The sequence below is a fragment of the Podarcis muralis genome, chromosome 9, assembly GCF_964188315.1.
Source record: "Podarcis muralis chromosome 9, rPodMur119.hap1.1, whole genome shotgun sequence".
NCBI lineage: Eukaryota > Metazoa > Chordata > Lepidosauria > Squamata > Lacertidae > Podarcis > Podarcis muralis.
The window spans coordinates 41,580,119-41,597,174 of NC_135663.1; the positions used below are offsets into that span (position 1 = coordinate 41,580,119).

General features: G+C 43.9%; 1 protein-coding gene across 3 annotated transcripts in view; it reads left to right on the forward strand.

Annotated features, from left to right (window-relative positions):
• Nucleotides 1-213: 213 nt before the first annotated feature.
• The window catches only part of GLRB (glycine receptor beta), a 30,261-nt gene continuing 13,418 nt past the window's right edge, over nt 214-17,056 (forward strand). Inside the window, exons 1-5 of one of the 3 annotated variants that reach the window (XM_028744032.2) lie at nt 217-639; nt 3,414-3,569; nt 14,983-15,089; nt 16,175-16,242; nt 16,410-16,639. In XM_028744032.2, the coding sequence (XP_028599865.1) occupies nt 3,448-3,569; nt 14,983-15,089; nt 16,175-16,242; nt 16,410-16,639 (527 nt within the window). In that variant the 5' untranslated portion in view covers nt 217-639; nt 3,414-3,447. Of the gene's footprint in view, nt 640-3,413; nt 3,570-14,982; nt 15,090-16,174; nt 16,243-16,409; nt 16,640-17,056 lie in introns of those variants that run through there. The other 2 variants (XM_028744034.2, XM_028744033.2) reach the window with 2 other exon arrangements.

The following is a 17,056-nucleotide window of genomic DNA, read 5'->3' on the forward strand; positions in this document are numbered from 1 at the left end:
GCCATTCCAAGGGACAGGCAGGTCGGGCTCTGCTTGCTTTTGGAACATGCCCTCTGCCAGACTGCCACCTTCGTGTAGGTCAGCAAAGGGTGCCTGTGTTCCAACGCCAGATGACTACGATTAAATTCTCCCTGTAGAACCCTTCTGTTGCCATTATTCCTACACCGCAGCCCCGATGCTCCAGGAGAAAGGGGGCGAGAAGGCTGGGCGAACACGCGCTTGCAGAGCCCTTTCCCGTTGCCACAGCCCTCGCATTCCCGCGCACTGCAAGCCAACGAGGCGGTGACTGAGAGTGAGGGCAGAGCCGAGCAAGGGCAGCAGCTTCTCCGAGGCTTCACGTCCCCACTGCCCATGTGCAAAGGGGCCGCACATGCTCCCTGGCCGCCTCTCCTAGGGCAGTGTGCACATGCTCAGTAGCAAGATGGACGCTTTTCTGATGCAGGGTTCATTTTGGTAGCGCCGAGGCGGCCGCCGAGCGATCGCTTCCCCCTCGAGCCGGCTGCAGGACCTCGGCTGGGCGATGGCGCGCTGCAGGCTGCTCAGCCATCTCCGGCTGTAATCCAGCGGGTGGACGGGGCGCCGGTGGCATCCCGGCCGTCTCTCTCTTTTTCTCTTTCTCTCTCTCTTCCCTGGCTTGTGGTAAGTCCTGGACGTTGGCGGAAAGGGCCGCGTCGCTGGGCTTCGGAGGGGATTCTCCATCCGCGCCCGCTTGGAGGAATGTCAAGGCTTCGGGTGGCCGCGGGGAGAGGCCGGGCGATTGGCCGTGCCAAGGCACCAGGCGCTCCGTGCGCTCCGTGCGCGCCCAGCCCTGCCTGGCTGCGTCCCCCTGCAGAGGTGGCCATCTCCAAGCCGCCCTCTCCCTCTGCAGCAGCTCCTGCCTTGCTTCCTTCTTTCAGTACCTCGGCCAGCACCTTTGCAGCTCCTGGCGGGGTGTTGCTGTTGCGCTTAGTGGCTCATTCTGCATGGCCGGCCCTTCCCGAGGTTGGGGAGGTATCTGGGGGCCTCCTTGGCGCTGTGCTGGTTGAGGAAGGAGCCAGCCAGGGAGCCTGCACTCGACTGTAGAGGCGGGAAACTCCAGTAGGTCCAAGAGGGAATATTTTGCTTTTGCCTGGAAATTGGAGACAATGGAAGTGGGTAAAATCTAGGGAGTCTCCAGGCACCGCTATCTTGATTTGTGTGTGAAGCAGGCAAGAAAGTGGCTTTGGCTTTGGCCAGAGATCCATGGTGCACAGAGGCCTTGTTGCTCAAATGTGGGAGTGGGGAGGGCAAGCAAGGTCCTGCAAGGCTGGAGGTTTGTGTGAACACCTGTTGCCAAGGTTGCATAGGCAACTGTTAGAAGATGACAAAGAAAAACACCGACTGGTTTCAAATTGGCTTTCAAGACTCACCTTCTGGTGAAAAATGTGCTTTGTGCCTTTTCCCTCTTCATTGGACTTTTGCCGCTTGCAATTCTTAGTGCTCCAGTGCTTTCTGCTGACCTTTAGAATACAGTGGGGGAAGAGGTCACAAAAGTCCCCTGGTAGGGAGGGTGGGGAAGGGTTGCTGGGAGACCTGGTACTGTGGTACTGGAGGGACAGGGGAAGCACCACCACCACCACTTCCCCCAGTGCTGCGGCAGGGAAGAACCGCCATTGTGATCATAGCTTGGCTGTGGGAATGGAAAGTCCCATGTCTTGCAATTTGGCTGGGAGCCCCGGCTGCTGTTGCTCTGGGCATAAGGAGATGCTTCTTCTGTTGCTCTTGGAAGGAAGACAAGAATGTCTTCTGTTGCTGTGACTGAAGGGATATAAATATCTTTCTGCTTTTAAGGGGGGGAAAATGTGGCTGCATCTAGAAAAAGATGAATGGAGATGTAGAAAAATGCAGCCACCGTTATAAGATTCAGGCACCTGCTCTAGAGAGTGAAGCCCGGACAATTCCCTCCCCCCCGCCCCCACACCATATAGTGCGGAGATCATAAAATGCAGAGATTTTTTCCCTCCTTCAGTCAGTGCAGCTAGGAGCAGGCAAGCAGTATTTGGTACTGAACATGAACACTTAGCCCTGTTGGAAATGTGTTTGTTATTCTTTATGCCGATAAGAAATATTCAATAAGAAAGATGCTGTGCAAATGTAGTGTGATAGTAAATGTTCTCAGTGATGCAAGCAACACATGCAATTTGTTTCACTTTGTGAACGGGGCAGTAAATGCAAGACTAATGATAAGAGAGGTGATTCATTGTTAGCAAAGACACATGGTTCAGTGGGATGTCTTAATTAGCACTCATTACTAAAACTTCCCACTGATATTAATGGAACTAGTAGTGAAAATAAGGGTTGGGTGGACAAGGCCTGGATCTGTATGTCTTGCATTTGCTCAATAATTGCAAGTATTTTTTTGTTGAAATGTTATAAATATGTGTATGCCAGCATACATATTGTAAGTTTTAGTTCTTGGGAAGCTCATCTAGGTGGATTTCCATTTAGGTAGCTTCCTCTGGAAGATGTAAGTTTGTTCTGCAAACATATCAACACCAGGTCTGTAGGTATAAATTACCAACTATTAGGCAGCTGCTCCTTTAGGAACCTAAGAATAATCCTGCTCAGTCAGGCCAAAGGCCTATCTAGTTCAGCATTTTGTTCACATAGAGGCCAACGATATCTCTATGGACCCCCAGAAGTAGGACATGAGTGAAACAGCACTCTGCCCATCAAGATCCCCAGCTACTTCCTGTGATGCTGGAGGTAGTAGCCATCATTAGTAGCCTTATTGACATTGACAGCTTTATCCTCCGTCTGAATCCAAGTTGACTGTCATCACTACATGTTACGGCAACAAATTCCACACTTTAAATAGGCATGCTGTGAAGTAGGACATCCTTATGTCTGTCCCAGATCTTTCAACATTCAGCTTCATTGGATGACCTCTGGTTCTAGTAATATACAAGAGGGAGAAAAAGATATCCCTACCTATTTTCTCCACACTGTGCAAAATTCGCATAGCTTTGTCATTTCTCCCTACTCTTACTTGCCTTTCCCCCTCAAATAATTTTCATCATGAATGCATGTTCTATTAGAACACAATGGTCCTGATCCAAGACAGAGTGAGTTTACTGGGTTTAAGCATGCCCAACACTATTCTAGATTGTAGCCAATAAATCTATCTAAATTATTCATACAAGCATTTCTAATTAATGAGAAATCCACATAAATTATCCGGGCAATCCTATACTTAGGTATTCGGAAATAAAACCCCTGAGTTCAATGGGACTTACTCCAAAGTAAGCAGTAATAGCATTGCAGCCTTTGTCCAGTAGCTTGTCATTGGAATGATTTAGTGTTTACAATGATTTACTTCCTTGGTAGGAAGTTTTTCCTATTTTTCACATTCAACTTCATTAATATATGACTTTTCCCCCTCTTGTTTATCACAGGTCAACTTTTGTTCTGGACTTAAAAGTCCCCACAATGAAGTTTTCCCTGGCGATTCTTGGGTTTGTTTTCTTCTTCTTATGCATTGAAGAAGTCTACTCCAAAGAGAAATCTTCAAAGAAAGGAAAAGGGAAAAAGAAGCAGTATCTCTGCCCTTCGTATGTCCCTTACATATATATTTTTAATTGTGTATAATGTCAGTGCGATAAAGTGCACGTTTATAGTTTTCTTATGAAATGATAGAGTTCAAATAAACAATATTAATGCACTAAGGGTGACATCCCGTGATGTCCACCCACTTGTGCAAAGGAAATCCACTTGTGCCACAGGACCTCTAGTTTTTCTCCTCCCCCCAATCCATCTCCCTGTGCACCCCCACAATCTGTGACCACCTAATCCTCCATAGCAGCTTTCAGAAGTGTGTGTCGAAAGGGATTGCAGGCGGAGGAGAGGATGAAGAAGCCCTGTTGAGTGGATGCCCACTCACACTATAATGCACAATAATGTATTCATTTTTTTTATTTATTATCAGATTATTGGAATTGTGGGAGCTATGTTTATTCATGACCAATAGTAGCTAGTCAGGTGTTTTGTTAGTTGAAACTGCCAGCAGCTTCTCAACAAGGTTTAACCATCAATCATGTATGTATATAGATATGTTATGTGCTCAATGTAAAGGGATGTCAGTAATAGAAAACTGATGGATGGTTCAACATTTTTGAGAGAAGCAAAGGGTCAGGTTGCATGGAAGAAACTTCAGCACATGACCTGTGGATAAAGAAGCCATAAAAAGTTGGCAAGAAGGAGTGACAAGGAAATGTGGGCTTGGGAAGTGGGAAAGGGGAAGGGGATCGGTACAGCTGATGTTTACAGGGCTAGTGGCCCAAAGGAAATATTGTTGAAGGCAATGGGCTGAGAAGCTGGGATTTGAATGCTTGAAGATGAGACAAATAGAAAAATGTGGAGGAAAAGAAGGTTAAAGGGGTAAACAGAACCAGGGAAAACCTCATGGATAGGTAAATGGGTTTTTGGAAACAGGTGCTCCAAAGACCAAGGATGATGTGAGATCCAAAGAGGGGGTGGAACATCAGCAATGCCCTTGTTGATTTGAATTGATCAATTAAAGCTTTGATAATGAGTGCCTGGTTTCCAGTTAATTTACATGCTGAATATTTTCACAGGCAATTCTAAACCAAAAACCCATGATATTCCCAGACCTCCTTTTCAGATGCTTTCCTCTGCCCATTGTGTGAGCAGTTGAACAAGCTTGTCCCCAAACCTCAAAACTATGGTTAGTGACTTCAAAGCAAGACAATATATGGCTCAGTATCCTGGGTAGTTTTGAAGCTATTTAACTATTGCTTCTGGGTTCAAACGTAACAGGAAACAATGGTTAGGTCCTGAATCTTGGCTTGTTCGGTTGTTAGCATGAAGGGAGGGGGCAACTGTTTATTAAGTGGCCATCTACTATTGAGTCTATATAATAACTTGGTAAGCCATTGGTATGCCACAGAGATGGGGAAGTGAGCCAGAACTTGATCTGCCCCATAGTTCAAAGAGCTTGTTAGCCCTGTGTGCTTCCCAGATGCCTGACAACCATCTGATTATCAGGCTTTCGGGAAGTGTTGTTCAAAGTACTTAGCCCACAAAACCCATTATTGACCACACCCTTACCTGGGCAGATGGGTATGGCTTGCCCAAAATGACCTCCTGGGTCCAATAGGATGACCTGGTACACAGTCTGCCATTTTCTAACCCCTGAACTACAATGCAGATTCTACATGGTCTAACCAAGAAGTGAGAAGTAATCAAAATGTGAGGCAGCTGGACAGCAATAAGATTCTCCTCACTACTTGAATATAGACAACTTGCTTAAGAAATGCACACTTTGGTAAATTATCACTTGGTAAGTGCTTCTCTCTATCAACCACGGCTTAATAGAAAGTACACTAAGTATTAACCACCTCTATCTTTGCCTATATTTTGTCATGAATACATAGGCTTGAAGAAACATTCTGCATAACTTATTTTTTTTTAATGTTATGTTTATGTTCCACCTTTCTTTCAAGTAGCTTGAAAGTTTTCCCCACACTTAAAATAGTAGCTTGTCTAATAAAAATAAAACAACACTCAATTGCTCAGTGATCTGAAGATGAATTATAAGGAGGATGTTGGTGTTTTCTATTTCTGGAAAGTACTGTACAGAGAACATTTTCATGACACAAACATTTTATAGGTAGCTACAATAATTTAGCTAGTGTACTGCAAGAGATTTATGTACAGTCCAGGTTTATAATGTGTCTGCTTAAGGACAGAGTGTTACAGTGGGCAATTTGGCAATGCAATACATCTCTGGGCAAGTGCTTATAATTAAGTGTTCTTGGGCTGGTAGGGTTCTGGGTGCTGTGTAGGTAAAATTCAGTATTTTACAAAATGTATCAGTGCTGTTCCCTCAGGGCAGGCTGTTAGCCAGGTGCCATATTCTAGTGTTAAGTTGGCTAGTAGCAATATGAAGTCAACAGATGGGACTGCAGGGATGAGAATCTGCATGGGAAAAGAAGTTAATTATTATATTGCAGGCAAATATTTACTAGAAATGCTCTTCCATTTTCCAAATAGGAGAATTCTTGCCATGATTACTCATGCTTCTGTTTAGCTCTAGTTATGTAATTATTGACTGGTTTGAGAGGCTTTTCTTCTGTCTGTTTAGATCTCAGCCAGCTTGTTTCAACAGTTGCACTTTATATAGCATAACCATAAAGGAGTCATCAAATTGATATTGTATCTTTTTGTGGGGTTCTGCCTTTTAAGGAATGCCTTTCATGTATTATCTGCTTAAGTATAAGCTTGCTTAACCACTCCTTGTGTAAGATAGGTTGATGCAAAATTCACTTTTGGTATATGTTGCTTTTGCTTAATAGAAAGATTAGAGTGGGTCCCATTGACTTAGGTTGAACCACAATGGATGCAAAACTTTCATCAGTGCTCTGTGCCTGCCATTATTTCTATGTCCACTGCTGGAAGACAGCATAAATTATAACATAGCGTTGGTTCAGTAATTGGGGAATCCCATTGTAAGTATTTATTTGCCAGCACCACAACTCTTAGGATACTGTTTACATAATGTAATGCAAAGTTCTCATGTACAAGGACTTAAGTGAGTACCATGGTTCCTGTTGCTTATTACAAGAAAGTGGGTGTATATTTCTGATAAAGGTAAAGGTAAAGGTACCCCTGCCCGTACGGGCCAGTCTTGACAGACTCTAGGGTTGTGCACTCATCTCACTCTATAGGCCGGGAGCCAGCGCTGTCCGGAGACACTTCCGGGTCACGTGGCCAGCGTGACAAAGCTGCATCTGGCGAGCCAGTACAGCACACGGGACGCCGTTTACCTTCCCGCTGGTAAGTGGTCCCTATTTATCTACTTCCACCCGAGGGTGCTTTCGAACTGCTAGGTTGGCAGGCGCTGGGACCGAGCGACGGGAGCGCACCCCGCCGCGGGGATTCGAACCGCCGACCTTTCGATTGGCAAGTCCTAGTCGCTGAGGCTTTAACCCACAGCGCCACCCGCGTCCCATATATTTCTGATATATGCAGTTAATACAAGTTTTGGGTGAAATCTGGTATGACATGCTTCAGGTTAGGCCCAGTGTCTGATAATGTAAGACAGGGATGGGCAACCTCCTGCCCATGAAGCAGATTCACCCCAGAACTGTGTTGCATTCTAGCCCTTTCATGCCCCACCTCACATATCAGCTGTTCCTGTGGCCAGGGGCTAAGACTGAAAAGGACTTTCATGTTGATGATGCAAGTGCAGCTACTTCTACAAGGAATATCTTTTGCAAGAAGATCAAAGCAGAGGAGAAAGTATCCTAGCAAATAGGTAGGCTCTTTGTAGTGCTGGGATAGCTCAGTTGGTAGAGCTTGAGGCTCTTAATCTCGGGGTCATAGGTTTGAGCCCCATGTCGAGCAAAAGATTCCTGCATTGATGAGGTTGGGCTAGGTGAGCCTCATGGTCCCTTCCAACTTTACAATTCTATGATTCCTATTCCTTGCAAACATACAGAGCATCCCTGCAATCTTCAGGATGCTGTTTTGAAGTTTGTGGACTTGAATAGCTGTAAGGCAGATATTGCATTGTGAATTGATATTATTTCCATTCTTATGCTGGAAGTTCTGAGTTCTTTTTGCCTTTTGAACATTCAGGACAGATAAAGGGTGTTGGGAAAATGGAAGGTGACACTCGACTGGAGTTACTAAGAATAATAACTATGACTCTGCTTCCATGGGAAATAGCTTTGTGTTTGTGCATGCAACTGTGTGCATCTGTGCAAATGTGTTAAGGTGAGCGTTTGTATGGATTGATTTGCTCCCACCCACTTTGCTGTCTGGCCTTGCCCTGTACCCACTGATGGGTTAAGATTCAGTGCCTTAAGACTCAATGTGTTGTCCAGAATAGGAAGTGTGAAAGGCTGCAGTGTTTCAGTAATGGATGCAAGCATTCTGTTTTGTGATTTTCCTTGACTGTAGTCTAACCTTCAACCCTGTGAAACAGGGTAGCTTGGCAAGAGAGCTTCTGTATGTTCCTAACAACCACAGAAACGGGAAACATGAATGGACCACATTTCCTGTTTTCATGTTTCTTCTGATACATTTGGAAAAAGAGGCTGGTGTATCTGTTCTATAGTATGGAGAGATGTTTGTCTTTTTGTTGTGGGATGAACAAACCAGAAATATGTACATTACCATATAATATACAACAGTCCATAAAAGTAAGATCCCAGTTTGTAACTGATTTTTGCTGTCATAGTCCAACGTGTTAACCACTACAGCAAAATACCTCTGTACACACTTGACTTACTGTCTGCAGAACAGCAATTTGGGCTCATGACTTCATGCATTCAAATCTAGACTGAGAGGGGAGAAGGGGAAGCCTGTATGCATTGCAAAGGCAGTAGTAGTCATTTTAATAATCTATAGGAGATTAAAAAAATAATGTAAATATTAGAGAGTCATTTTATTTTAAATTCCAGGCTATGTAGCCAAAGACAAAATCCTCTTTACTGAACCTGAAGGCATTACTGAATTAATCAGGATGTTTAGTCGATTAATGGTTTGGTAACAGATTAAAAGCATGAGCTCATTAATCAGAAATGCTGATCCCGCGTCTTTCACTACAGTGACTGGAACACAAATTTCTGCTGTCTGCTACTTGTAGGCCCTTTCATGCCTCCTGTTAGAATCTGGAAGTATAGCCCAGCTGGGTTAGCACTAAACAGAACAGATAGATAGGCCAGGAGAAGAACGAGAAAGACGGGGAGAATGATTTCCCTCCCTTCCTGCAGGTGTTGTCCTGTGCTGTGTCTCTGGCTATCAGTGGAATTTGAATTGAAGTAGGGCAAAATGTGTTATCCTAGTGTCAACTTAATCTTCCTTTGTACCTGGTCTTTGTACATGTGGGCTGGCGGGAAGCGGAGCTTAGCCTACCCTAATAAAATTTCACTTTTTGAACAGAAACAAGTGATTCCATTGGATGTAGGCAGGCCCTTAATCTGCAGTAGCAGCTTGCCTAAGGGTTTGAGGAGCATAGGGGGGAAAGATCCCCATGGTAGCATAAGCCATAGAAAGTACCACAGGGGTAATTCTACAGATCACAAACAAGGGAACAGATTTCTCCTGGCATATATATATATATATATATATATATATATATATATATATATGCAGGTTTTGGTGTCCTCGGGTGTCTTCCCGTGTAAAAGATGGGGTGTCTAGGCGACGTTTCGACGAGGTCTCACTCGTCATCTTCAGGCTGGTGCTTTCGGCTTCTTGTTACTGGAACAGAGCAGGATCTCAGTGTTTGAGTTCCTATAAATAAATACTGTTGAGGAGGTGTGGTGTATAGCCTCCTATGTTCTGGGCAGAGAGGAAGTTCCCAGGCTAGTGTGCCTTTTCTTCTTTTGTTCCTTAATTACTTGAGGGATATCTTGAGTGATTTCTTGAGTGATATCCTGAGTACCACTTAGGTGGGTCATTAGGTGTGGATTAGTTGCTAAGGCCTTTGTGTCTTGACCTCTTGAACTTTGTGAAGAGTTTTTCTGAGAAGATGGCTGTACTGCCAATATCCTCAGAAACCCCAAGGATAAAATCCAGTTGGAAAACCAAGGGGTCTATGAAATACCCTGCAAAGTCTGCCCAGCCACGTACATTGGACAAACAAACAGACGAATAAATGCACGTATTGCAGAACACAAGAATGCCGTCAAAAAAGAAGAAAAAACTTCCTCTCTTTTCCAACACATGAAAGAAACAGGACACGAAATTAATTTTGCAGATTCCAAATTGCTCTTTAACATGGAACATCACCACAAGAGAATAATCATGGAAGCCATCGAGATAGAGAAACACCCTCACAACATGAACAAGCGTGACGACACATCCCGCTTGCCAGACATCTGGAAATTAGCCCTCCCCACAAAAACTGACACCAGAGCCAGAGGCACACAGAACGCCATCACCAATCAACCACACCAGATCCAAACCCAGACCCTCTCCACAGATAAATTACAGACACCATCCAGTAGCCAAACCATGGTGGCACCTCCGGATGCTGCACCCCCCTGCAATCCCTACACAGATCTGGCTGGCACAGGCCACAAAACCACAGCTCGCCCCTATACACGAAGCCAAGCCAGAGCACAACTAAGTGCAGTACAGCCATCTTCTCAGAAAAACTCTTCACAAAGTTCAAGAGGTCAAGACACAAAGGCCTTAGCAACTAATCCACACCTAATGACCCACCTAAGTGGTACTCAGGATATCACTCAAGAAATCACTCAAGATATCCCTCAAGTAATTAAGGAACAAAAGAAGAAAAGGCACACTAGCCTGGGAACTTCCTCTCTGCCCAGAACATAGGAGGCTATACACCACACCTCCTCAACAGTATTTATAGGAACTCAAACACTGAGATCCTGCTCTGTTCCAGTAACAAGAAGCCGAAAGCACCAGCCTGAAGATGACGAGTGAGACCTCGTCGAAACGTCGCCTAGACACCCCATCTTTTACACGGGAAGACACCCGAGGACACCAAAACCTGCATTCCTGTACCCGTGAAAATCTACGAAAGCATATATATATATATATATATATATATATAATAATTAAATAGATTTATGATCGCACAGGTGTGTTTCATCAGTGTTACATAGCAGCATGGGATTTGTAGTGCTTAAAATTCTGAATTGTTGTTGCTCATGTCTAGCTTGCAAAACTAGCAAGCTATAGAATTCGTAGATTGGCTCTGCTGGAGCAGGCTTTTCTACAAGAATCCAATCTACCATGGAAGTATTTGTTTGAATTCATGTGGCTGCTATTAGGCAGCACTGCATCAAGGAGTGCTGTTATCCTGCTTCTCAAGAGAAAAGTGAAAGGCAGAGAAGATAGTTGTTGCTTTGTTTGCCTGTATTCAGCAATGACTTGCTGCCTAATCACCGCCATACATTATCCTGTTCTGTGAATATGTTCGCTACCATGTGGTTTCCTATCTGCTAGCCTTGTGTCATCGCTAGTTTCTTGCTTGAATCTGCCTGAATGAGCGGAGGGGACAGGGTCACTGGCACAGGCAATCCATAGCAATTCTTTTGCTGGTGATGGACAAGCACCTTATCTGTCAGTCAGGGCTTTGGACCTTATGGGAACTACAACCTCTACATGGATGGCTACTATGTGTAATGCATTTTTCAAATAGCTATGCAAAGTTTCACTTTGTACTGGTTTTAAAACAATGTACTCCAATCTGAACTACCAGGAAGCAAGAAAAGGTGTTTTGCCGGAGGCCATACAAGATTAAAATTCAAGGGAGAGAAGACCACTCCCACCCCATAACCACCCACTCCTACCTGTCCCCATTCCCACAGCCCCCTCCCTATTCTCTTTCAGCACAACTTAGTTATCCAGGGCAGCCTTTGTTATTCTTATACCATGTGTGAAATGCCATTGCCTCCAATAGGTAATTTGTGCTGGAAGAGAAGGAAGAGGATTGTAGGGGTCAGGGTGAATGGGTAGCATCTAGGGGAGTTGGGTGAGTGGATGAGTAATTTATAAACCTTGGATTAGGTGAGAAAATGAACCATTCTGGGGGAAATCATTAATCGTAGCAAGTGGGAGCAAGCTTACCCACCTCTATTTTCTAATGGCCTTGTGTCTTTAGACTTTATGATCATACCTGCAGCCCTTATGAGGCATTCGGGTTAGTTTTTAAGTGAATGTGTGAGAAGTGTCCTAAAGAGACAAGTTGTCACAGGAACATGCCAGCCAGTAATCACATAGTTCAAAGTAGGAGGTAACTCTTTATTAGCAAAACTACAATCTTTACAGATTTGGTTGAGTTCCTGGCCTAATGAGCAGAGTAGCTCATTCCCAGTGGTCTTACTCCATAAAAATCCGTTGTCAAGACAGAAATTCCCCATCTCCTTCATTCCAGGCTTTCTCTAAGCAATCAGAGACTGTGGCTTTGTGCAGCCAGCATCTCTGCTCTTTTCATGCCTCTTCTGGTTCTGGGAGAATGGGGGAAGGGGAGCTTTTTGCAGCAGGAGGGGGGGGGAGACTCGTGACTCTTCACTAGCCTGACTCATCTCTACCTTTTGGCCTCCCTCCTCCCACTCTCCTGCTTCAACTTCTGCATCTGATTGTGGACTTCTCTCTGCCCCACACTCTCCCAGCTCACTAGGCCCTGTGACCTCTTCAGCTTCCAACACCGCCTCTTCCCAGACTTATACTTGCTGTCCTTCAGACCACTCACTGTTGTCCCACCACTCCTCAGGCTCTGAGCCCCTGGTGGTTCCCCAGCCGGTTGCTCCCACCATTCCTCTTTGTCCAACCAGTCCATGATGCAAGTGCACTAGCTCATGTCCCCTCCTTTCCATTACATTTCCCACCATTTCCCAGACTTGGGATGGCAGTTGGACGGCAGATGTGAAAAGAAGTGGCCCTCCTGTACTCATGGAGGCTCTCTACAGTTTTTGGAACCCCAATTTTCTAGGGCTTCTAGAACCCTGATTTTTCCAGGGTTCCAAAACGTGTTGGGAACCCAGCACAAATGCAGAAGGTTCCCCATTGCAAACAGGTGCCATTTGCAAGTTGGAGGGAAACTGGAACAGTGATGTGGAATGGAGAAAAGGTAGTGCATTCATTCCCACAGCTCTCCTTCACATGTTTAATGCCTAAAGGTGGCATATGTCATTTTATGAGATGCACTAAGGTCAGAGATGCTCTGTTGATATATCTGTAACGTTTTTGGTTCTCACGAGGCAGGCTAGGAGTTTCCAATACAGTATTGTTTATGTGTAGGAGGCTCTAACTGTGGGCATCAGCTTTCTCTGTGGGCTCAGCCACACTGATAGCTGTTCCTGCCACTTCTGGTTTTCTTAGCTTTTTCTTCTTGCCATCTGAGCTGACAGCAGATGCTTCATCATGGCAGTCGTTGAGTAAGCCTGGCATAAGCAGAGAGGCCCAAGCAGAGAGAGTTGCAGTGTTAAGGCCTTCTGGCCACATGGCAGCATTCCAACCTCACAGTTTACTATTATGTAGAAGGTTATGGTTATTTAAGCCTTGCCATAAAACCCCTATTAGAACATCTGCTGTATGCCATTTCAGTTATAATTTGGTCAACTTATAAAAGATCTCCAAGCTAAAGTCCCCCCCCCCTTTTTTTTTTTTGCTACTGACCGAACCCAACATATCCCATCAGTATGTATTGAACTTAAGGCTTCTTCACAATATTGGGAATGCCTGCCATTTTCATTTGAGGGCATTTGACTGGCATTTGGGGTGCCTTCAAAGTGCTCATGCTGCTGCTTCAACAATGGTTGCACGGGTGCTAGCTTGCTGGTTGGCTGAGCACCCTCTTCGTCACCAGCATCCTCCGATGCCTGACTTCCTGGCATTTTATGAACGAACTCTTTAACTGATTATGAGCACAAAACATGACTCAGTTACTGAGGCATGTTATTTAAGCGTGCATTTCATATTGGAGTTTTTGCTGCACTTTGCCATTGTGAAAGGATGAAATCTTAAGATCACCATGACCTAAAGACAGCTTAGGAATTGCAACTAGGTTTTTAGAAAACAGCAATACCAACATATTAATAGCAAGAGCTCTCCAGACACTCAGACCCTGCATCCCATTTGATGCCCTGCATTCAATGCACTTCCATAAATGGGTCAAGCAGGTATACATTGTTCAGAGGGCCAGTGTATGTTGATGAACCCAACCCCATTCCCAGAGTTATCCAAAGCCACCACAATATGGTTTGGAGATCTACCACCTCCAATAGTACGTGTAACTCCTTAAATCTCAACCACACACTATGTGATGCCCTGCGCTCACCATGGCTATGCTCCTTATCTCATAGGGCATGTCCTGACCAATATGCATAATGGATAAGTAAGAGCCCTCCCAATAGTTTGGGGTCATGGGGCTCATTTGAAAACCTCAAAAATTGGCAATGTTCAGAATGTCCCCCCTAACCCAACAGCCCTCCCCCTAAAAGCTGAGTTTGTTTGCTTTTAAAAAATAAAAAACAAGGAGGGGCAGGGACCCTTGGCAGACACCAAAGGGATGTCTGAGAATGTCAGGGATACCATGGGTGCCACATTGGGGACCCCAGGGCGAGATCATGCACCATGCTGTTACAGTTTTTCCAGGGAGTTGCCAACTTTTGCTGGATAATGAAGACAGATGACATTTTGCTCACAGTGACATATGCACTTGACATTCACGGAGACATTTACATCTACTTTTGTTTCTAATCACTTTGATTTTGAAGACAGAAATGGAAGAAGACAGATACCATTTTAAAATGCCTGTTATGAATGCAGAGAATCACGGCAACTCTGTATAGTCTGGTTGAGCCTGATTCAAAACCAAAGGAAAGGAAGACTGGTTTGTGTGAACTTTGTATCGGCACAGCATCTGCTATTCTGTTAATGGGGGGGGTGGGGGTGGATTTTATTATTTATTTATTTTTACATTTTTAGCTTTCAATGTGCATACAGTGGTACCGTGGGTTACGGACCCTTCAGGTTACAAACGCTTCAGGTTACAGACTCCGTCAACCCAGAAATAATACCTCAGGTTAAGAACTTTGCTTCAGGATGAGAACAGAAATCGTGCAGCGGCGGCGTGGCAGCAGCGGGAGGCCCCATTAGCTAAAGTGGTACCGCAGGTTAAGAACAGTTTCAGGTTAAGAACAGACCTCCAGAGCGAATTAAGTTCTTAACCCGAGGTACCACTGTATTAGACAAACACCGTCTCCCTCGGCCTGAAAGCGAGATGAGCACTGCAACCCCATAGTCACCTTTGACTGGACTTAACTGTCCAGGGGTCCAAAACAAAACAAACAAAAAATAGATCCAGGTTTTTCAGAAAATGTGTGGCTCTTTTGTTCAAATACATTGCAAATTTATCTTCTGCACTGTTTTTGTTTAATTTTTGGAGCTTGAATCAAATATACTAAGATCAACTGTCTAATTCTAACACAAATAAACAGTGTACATTATTTTCAACAGACAGCAGTCAGCTGAAGATCTAGCAAGGGTGCCTGCAAATTCTACAAGCAACATCTTGAATAGACTTCTGGTTACTTACGATCCCAGGATAAGACCAAATTTCAAAGGTTGGTTAATGTACAATAAACTTCAGTTTAGCTGTTGAAGCTACTTAAAAATTGTGTTTGTGTGTGTGTGTACCAACAACCAATTACATTTTATTCCCTTAATCCTATGGAATGGACTGATGAGATTCCAGTCCACAGTAAACAGAGAGGTAACTGAGCCCTTTAATCTTAGCCTGGCTTGTGAAGTTAAAAGAGAAAATCAATTAATCACTTAGGCTACAATCCTGTGCATGCTTACTGAGAATACTTCTGAGTAGAACTCGGGGCAATGGCTAGGAAGTATCAGGTAAAGTGATGGGCAAAATGGAACCAGAATAGAGACTCAAAACCAAATTAATTCCATTATTAAAAACTCCTGTGGGGGGTTGTGCCTTATTCATCTCACCTGCCTCCGAAGGCTGCCCTTCTGTCCTTGGTTTGGAAGGAGGCCAGGCCCAGATACGTGACTCAGGCAGAGAGGCAACGGGCAACCTTCTCCTTGGAAGGTGGTTCATTTCTGCCCATCTGCGTCAGGGGGATTGTAGAGCAGAGGTGGTTAAGTAGATGCAGTGAACCAGATCCTTATTTCTCCTCTTACCGAGCCGCATTGTGACATGCGAGTGGGGATACCCACCTGTCAATCACATGATGTCACAGTGACATCAGGTGACCCATTTTTTTGGGCTTCACTATTTGAAAAATGTTTTTTATTTCCCTAATGCTGTTGTGAAATTTGAAATGTGCTACTTTACCAGGGATCATTGCCCTTGCTGTTACATGTACATCTGGGGTTGTATCCAACTAAGTTATACTTCGAGTTGGCCAATTCAAATTTATAGGCCTAAGTTAGTGATGTCCATTAATTTCAGTGGGTCTGTTCTGAGTAGCACTACATTGCTCAACAACTTTGGCAGCCCTATTAATATATCTCTATCTTTTTTTCTCTCCCAGTTCCTCAGCCTCCCTACCCACTGCATGAGTCTTGAAACAGAACTATCCCAATTCTTTTTGTTATAAAGGTTTTTTAAATGTCGGAAAGAGATTTTTTATTTTTATTTTTATTTTTGAAAACTGTAAGACTTCTTCTCTTTCTCTCTCTCTTTTAGGAATTCCAGTTGATGTAGCAGTCAACATTTTCATTAACAGTTTTGGATCAATACAAGAGACAACTATGGTAAGGCTGCTGTTTCTTGGATATCTGCTTGTGGGTTTATTAACATAATTTATAGCCTGCTTTCCATGAAACCAAAATAGAGCTGTGTAAACATGCTTCTTGATTTAGGCTTCATATGTTGCCATTTTCTTGTCCGTCTGATGCATTCTATAATACGTTTCCAATAGGACTACAGAGTGAATATCTTCCTAAGACAAAAATGGAATGACCCTCGACTTAAACTGCCCACTGACTGGAAGGGGTCTGACTCTTTAACTGTAGATCCCACCATGTTTAAATGTCTGTGGAAGCCAGATCTGTTCTTTGCAAATGAAAAAAATGCCAACTTCCATGACGTCACACAAGAAAACATTCTTCTCTTTATATTCCGTAATGGAGACGTACTGGTCAGCATGAGGTACTTTTTCTTTTCAACTGCAAAGTTTTATTATAGACTTTGAGCAAATGAAAGTCACTGCTTGATTAACTGAGGCACAGATTTGGGATTTAAATAAATAAATAAAATTAAGAAGTACACGATACTTTTGAGAAATAAAGTGGAGCTACTATATGGTCAGTGAGCCTGAATGCTTGCTTGAAAATTGTGAGTTAGAATGGCTGTTGATCTGAAATGGTATGACTATCTGCAATCTTTCTGAGGACACAAACCACTGGATTTGGGAAGTTAGAAGGGTGTTCACATGTTACATTCAACAAGTGTACAATGAGTACCTGTGTGTGCAAATAATTGAGCTATGCATTCATGCAGTTTTATAACGTTGAATGAGTGTAGTCTGTATACTTGCATACACAATAGCTGAACTGTAGAAAACAT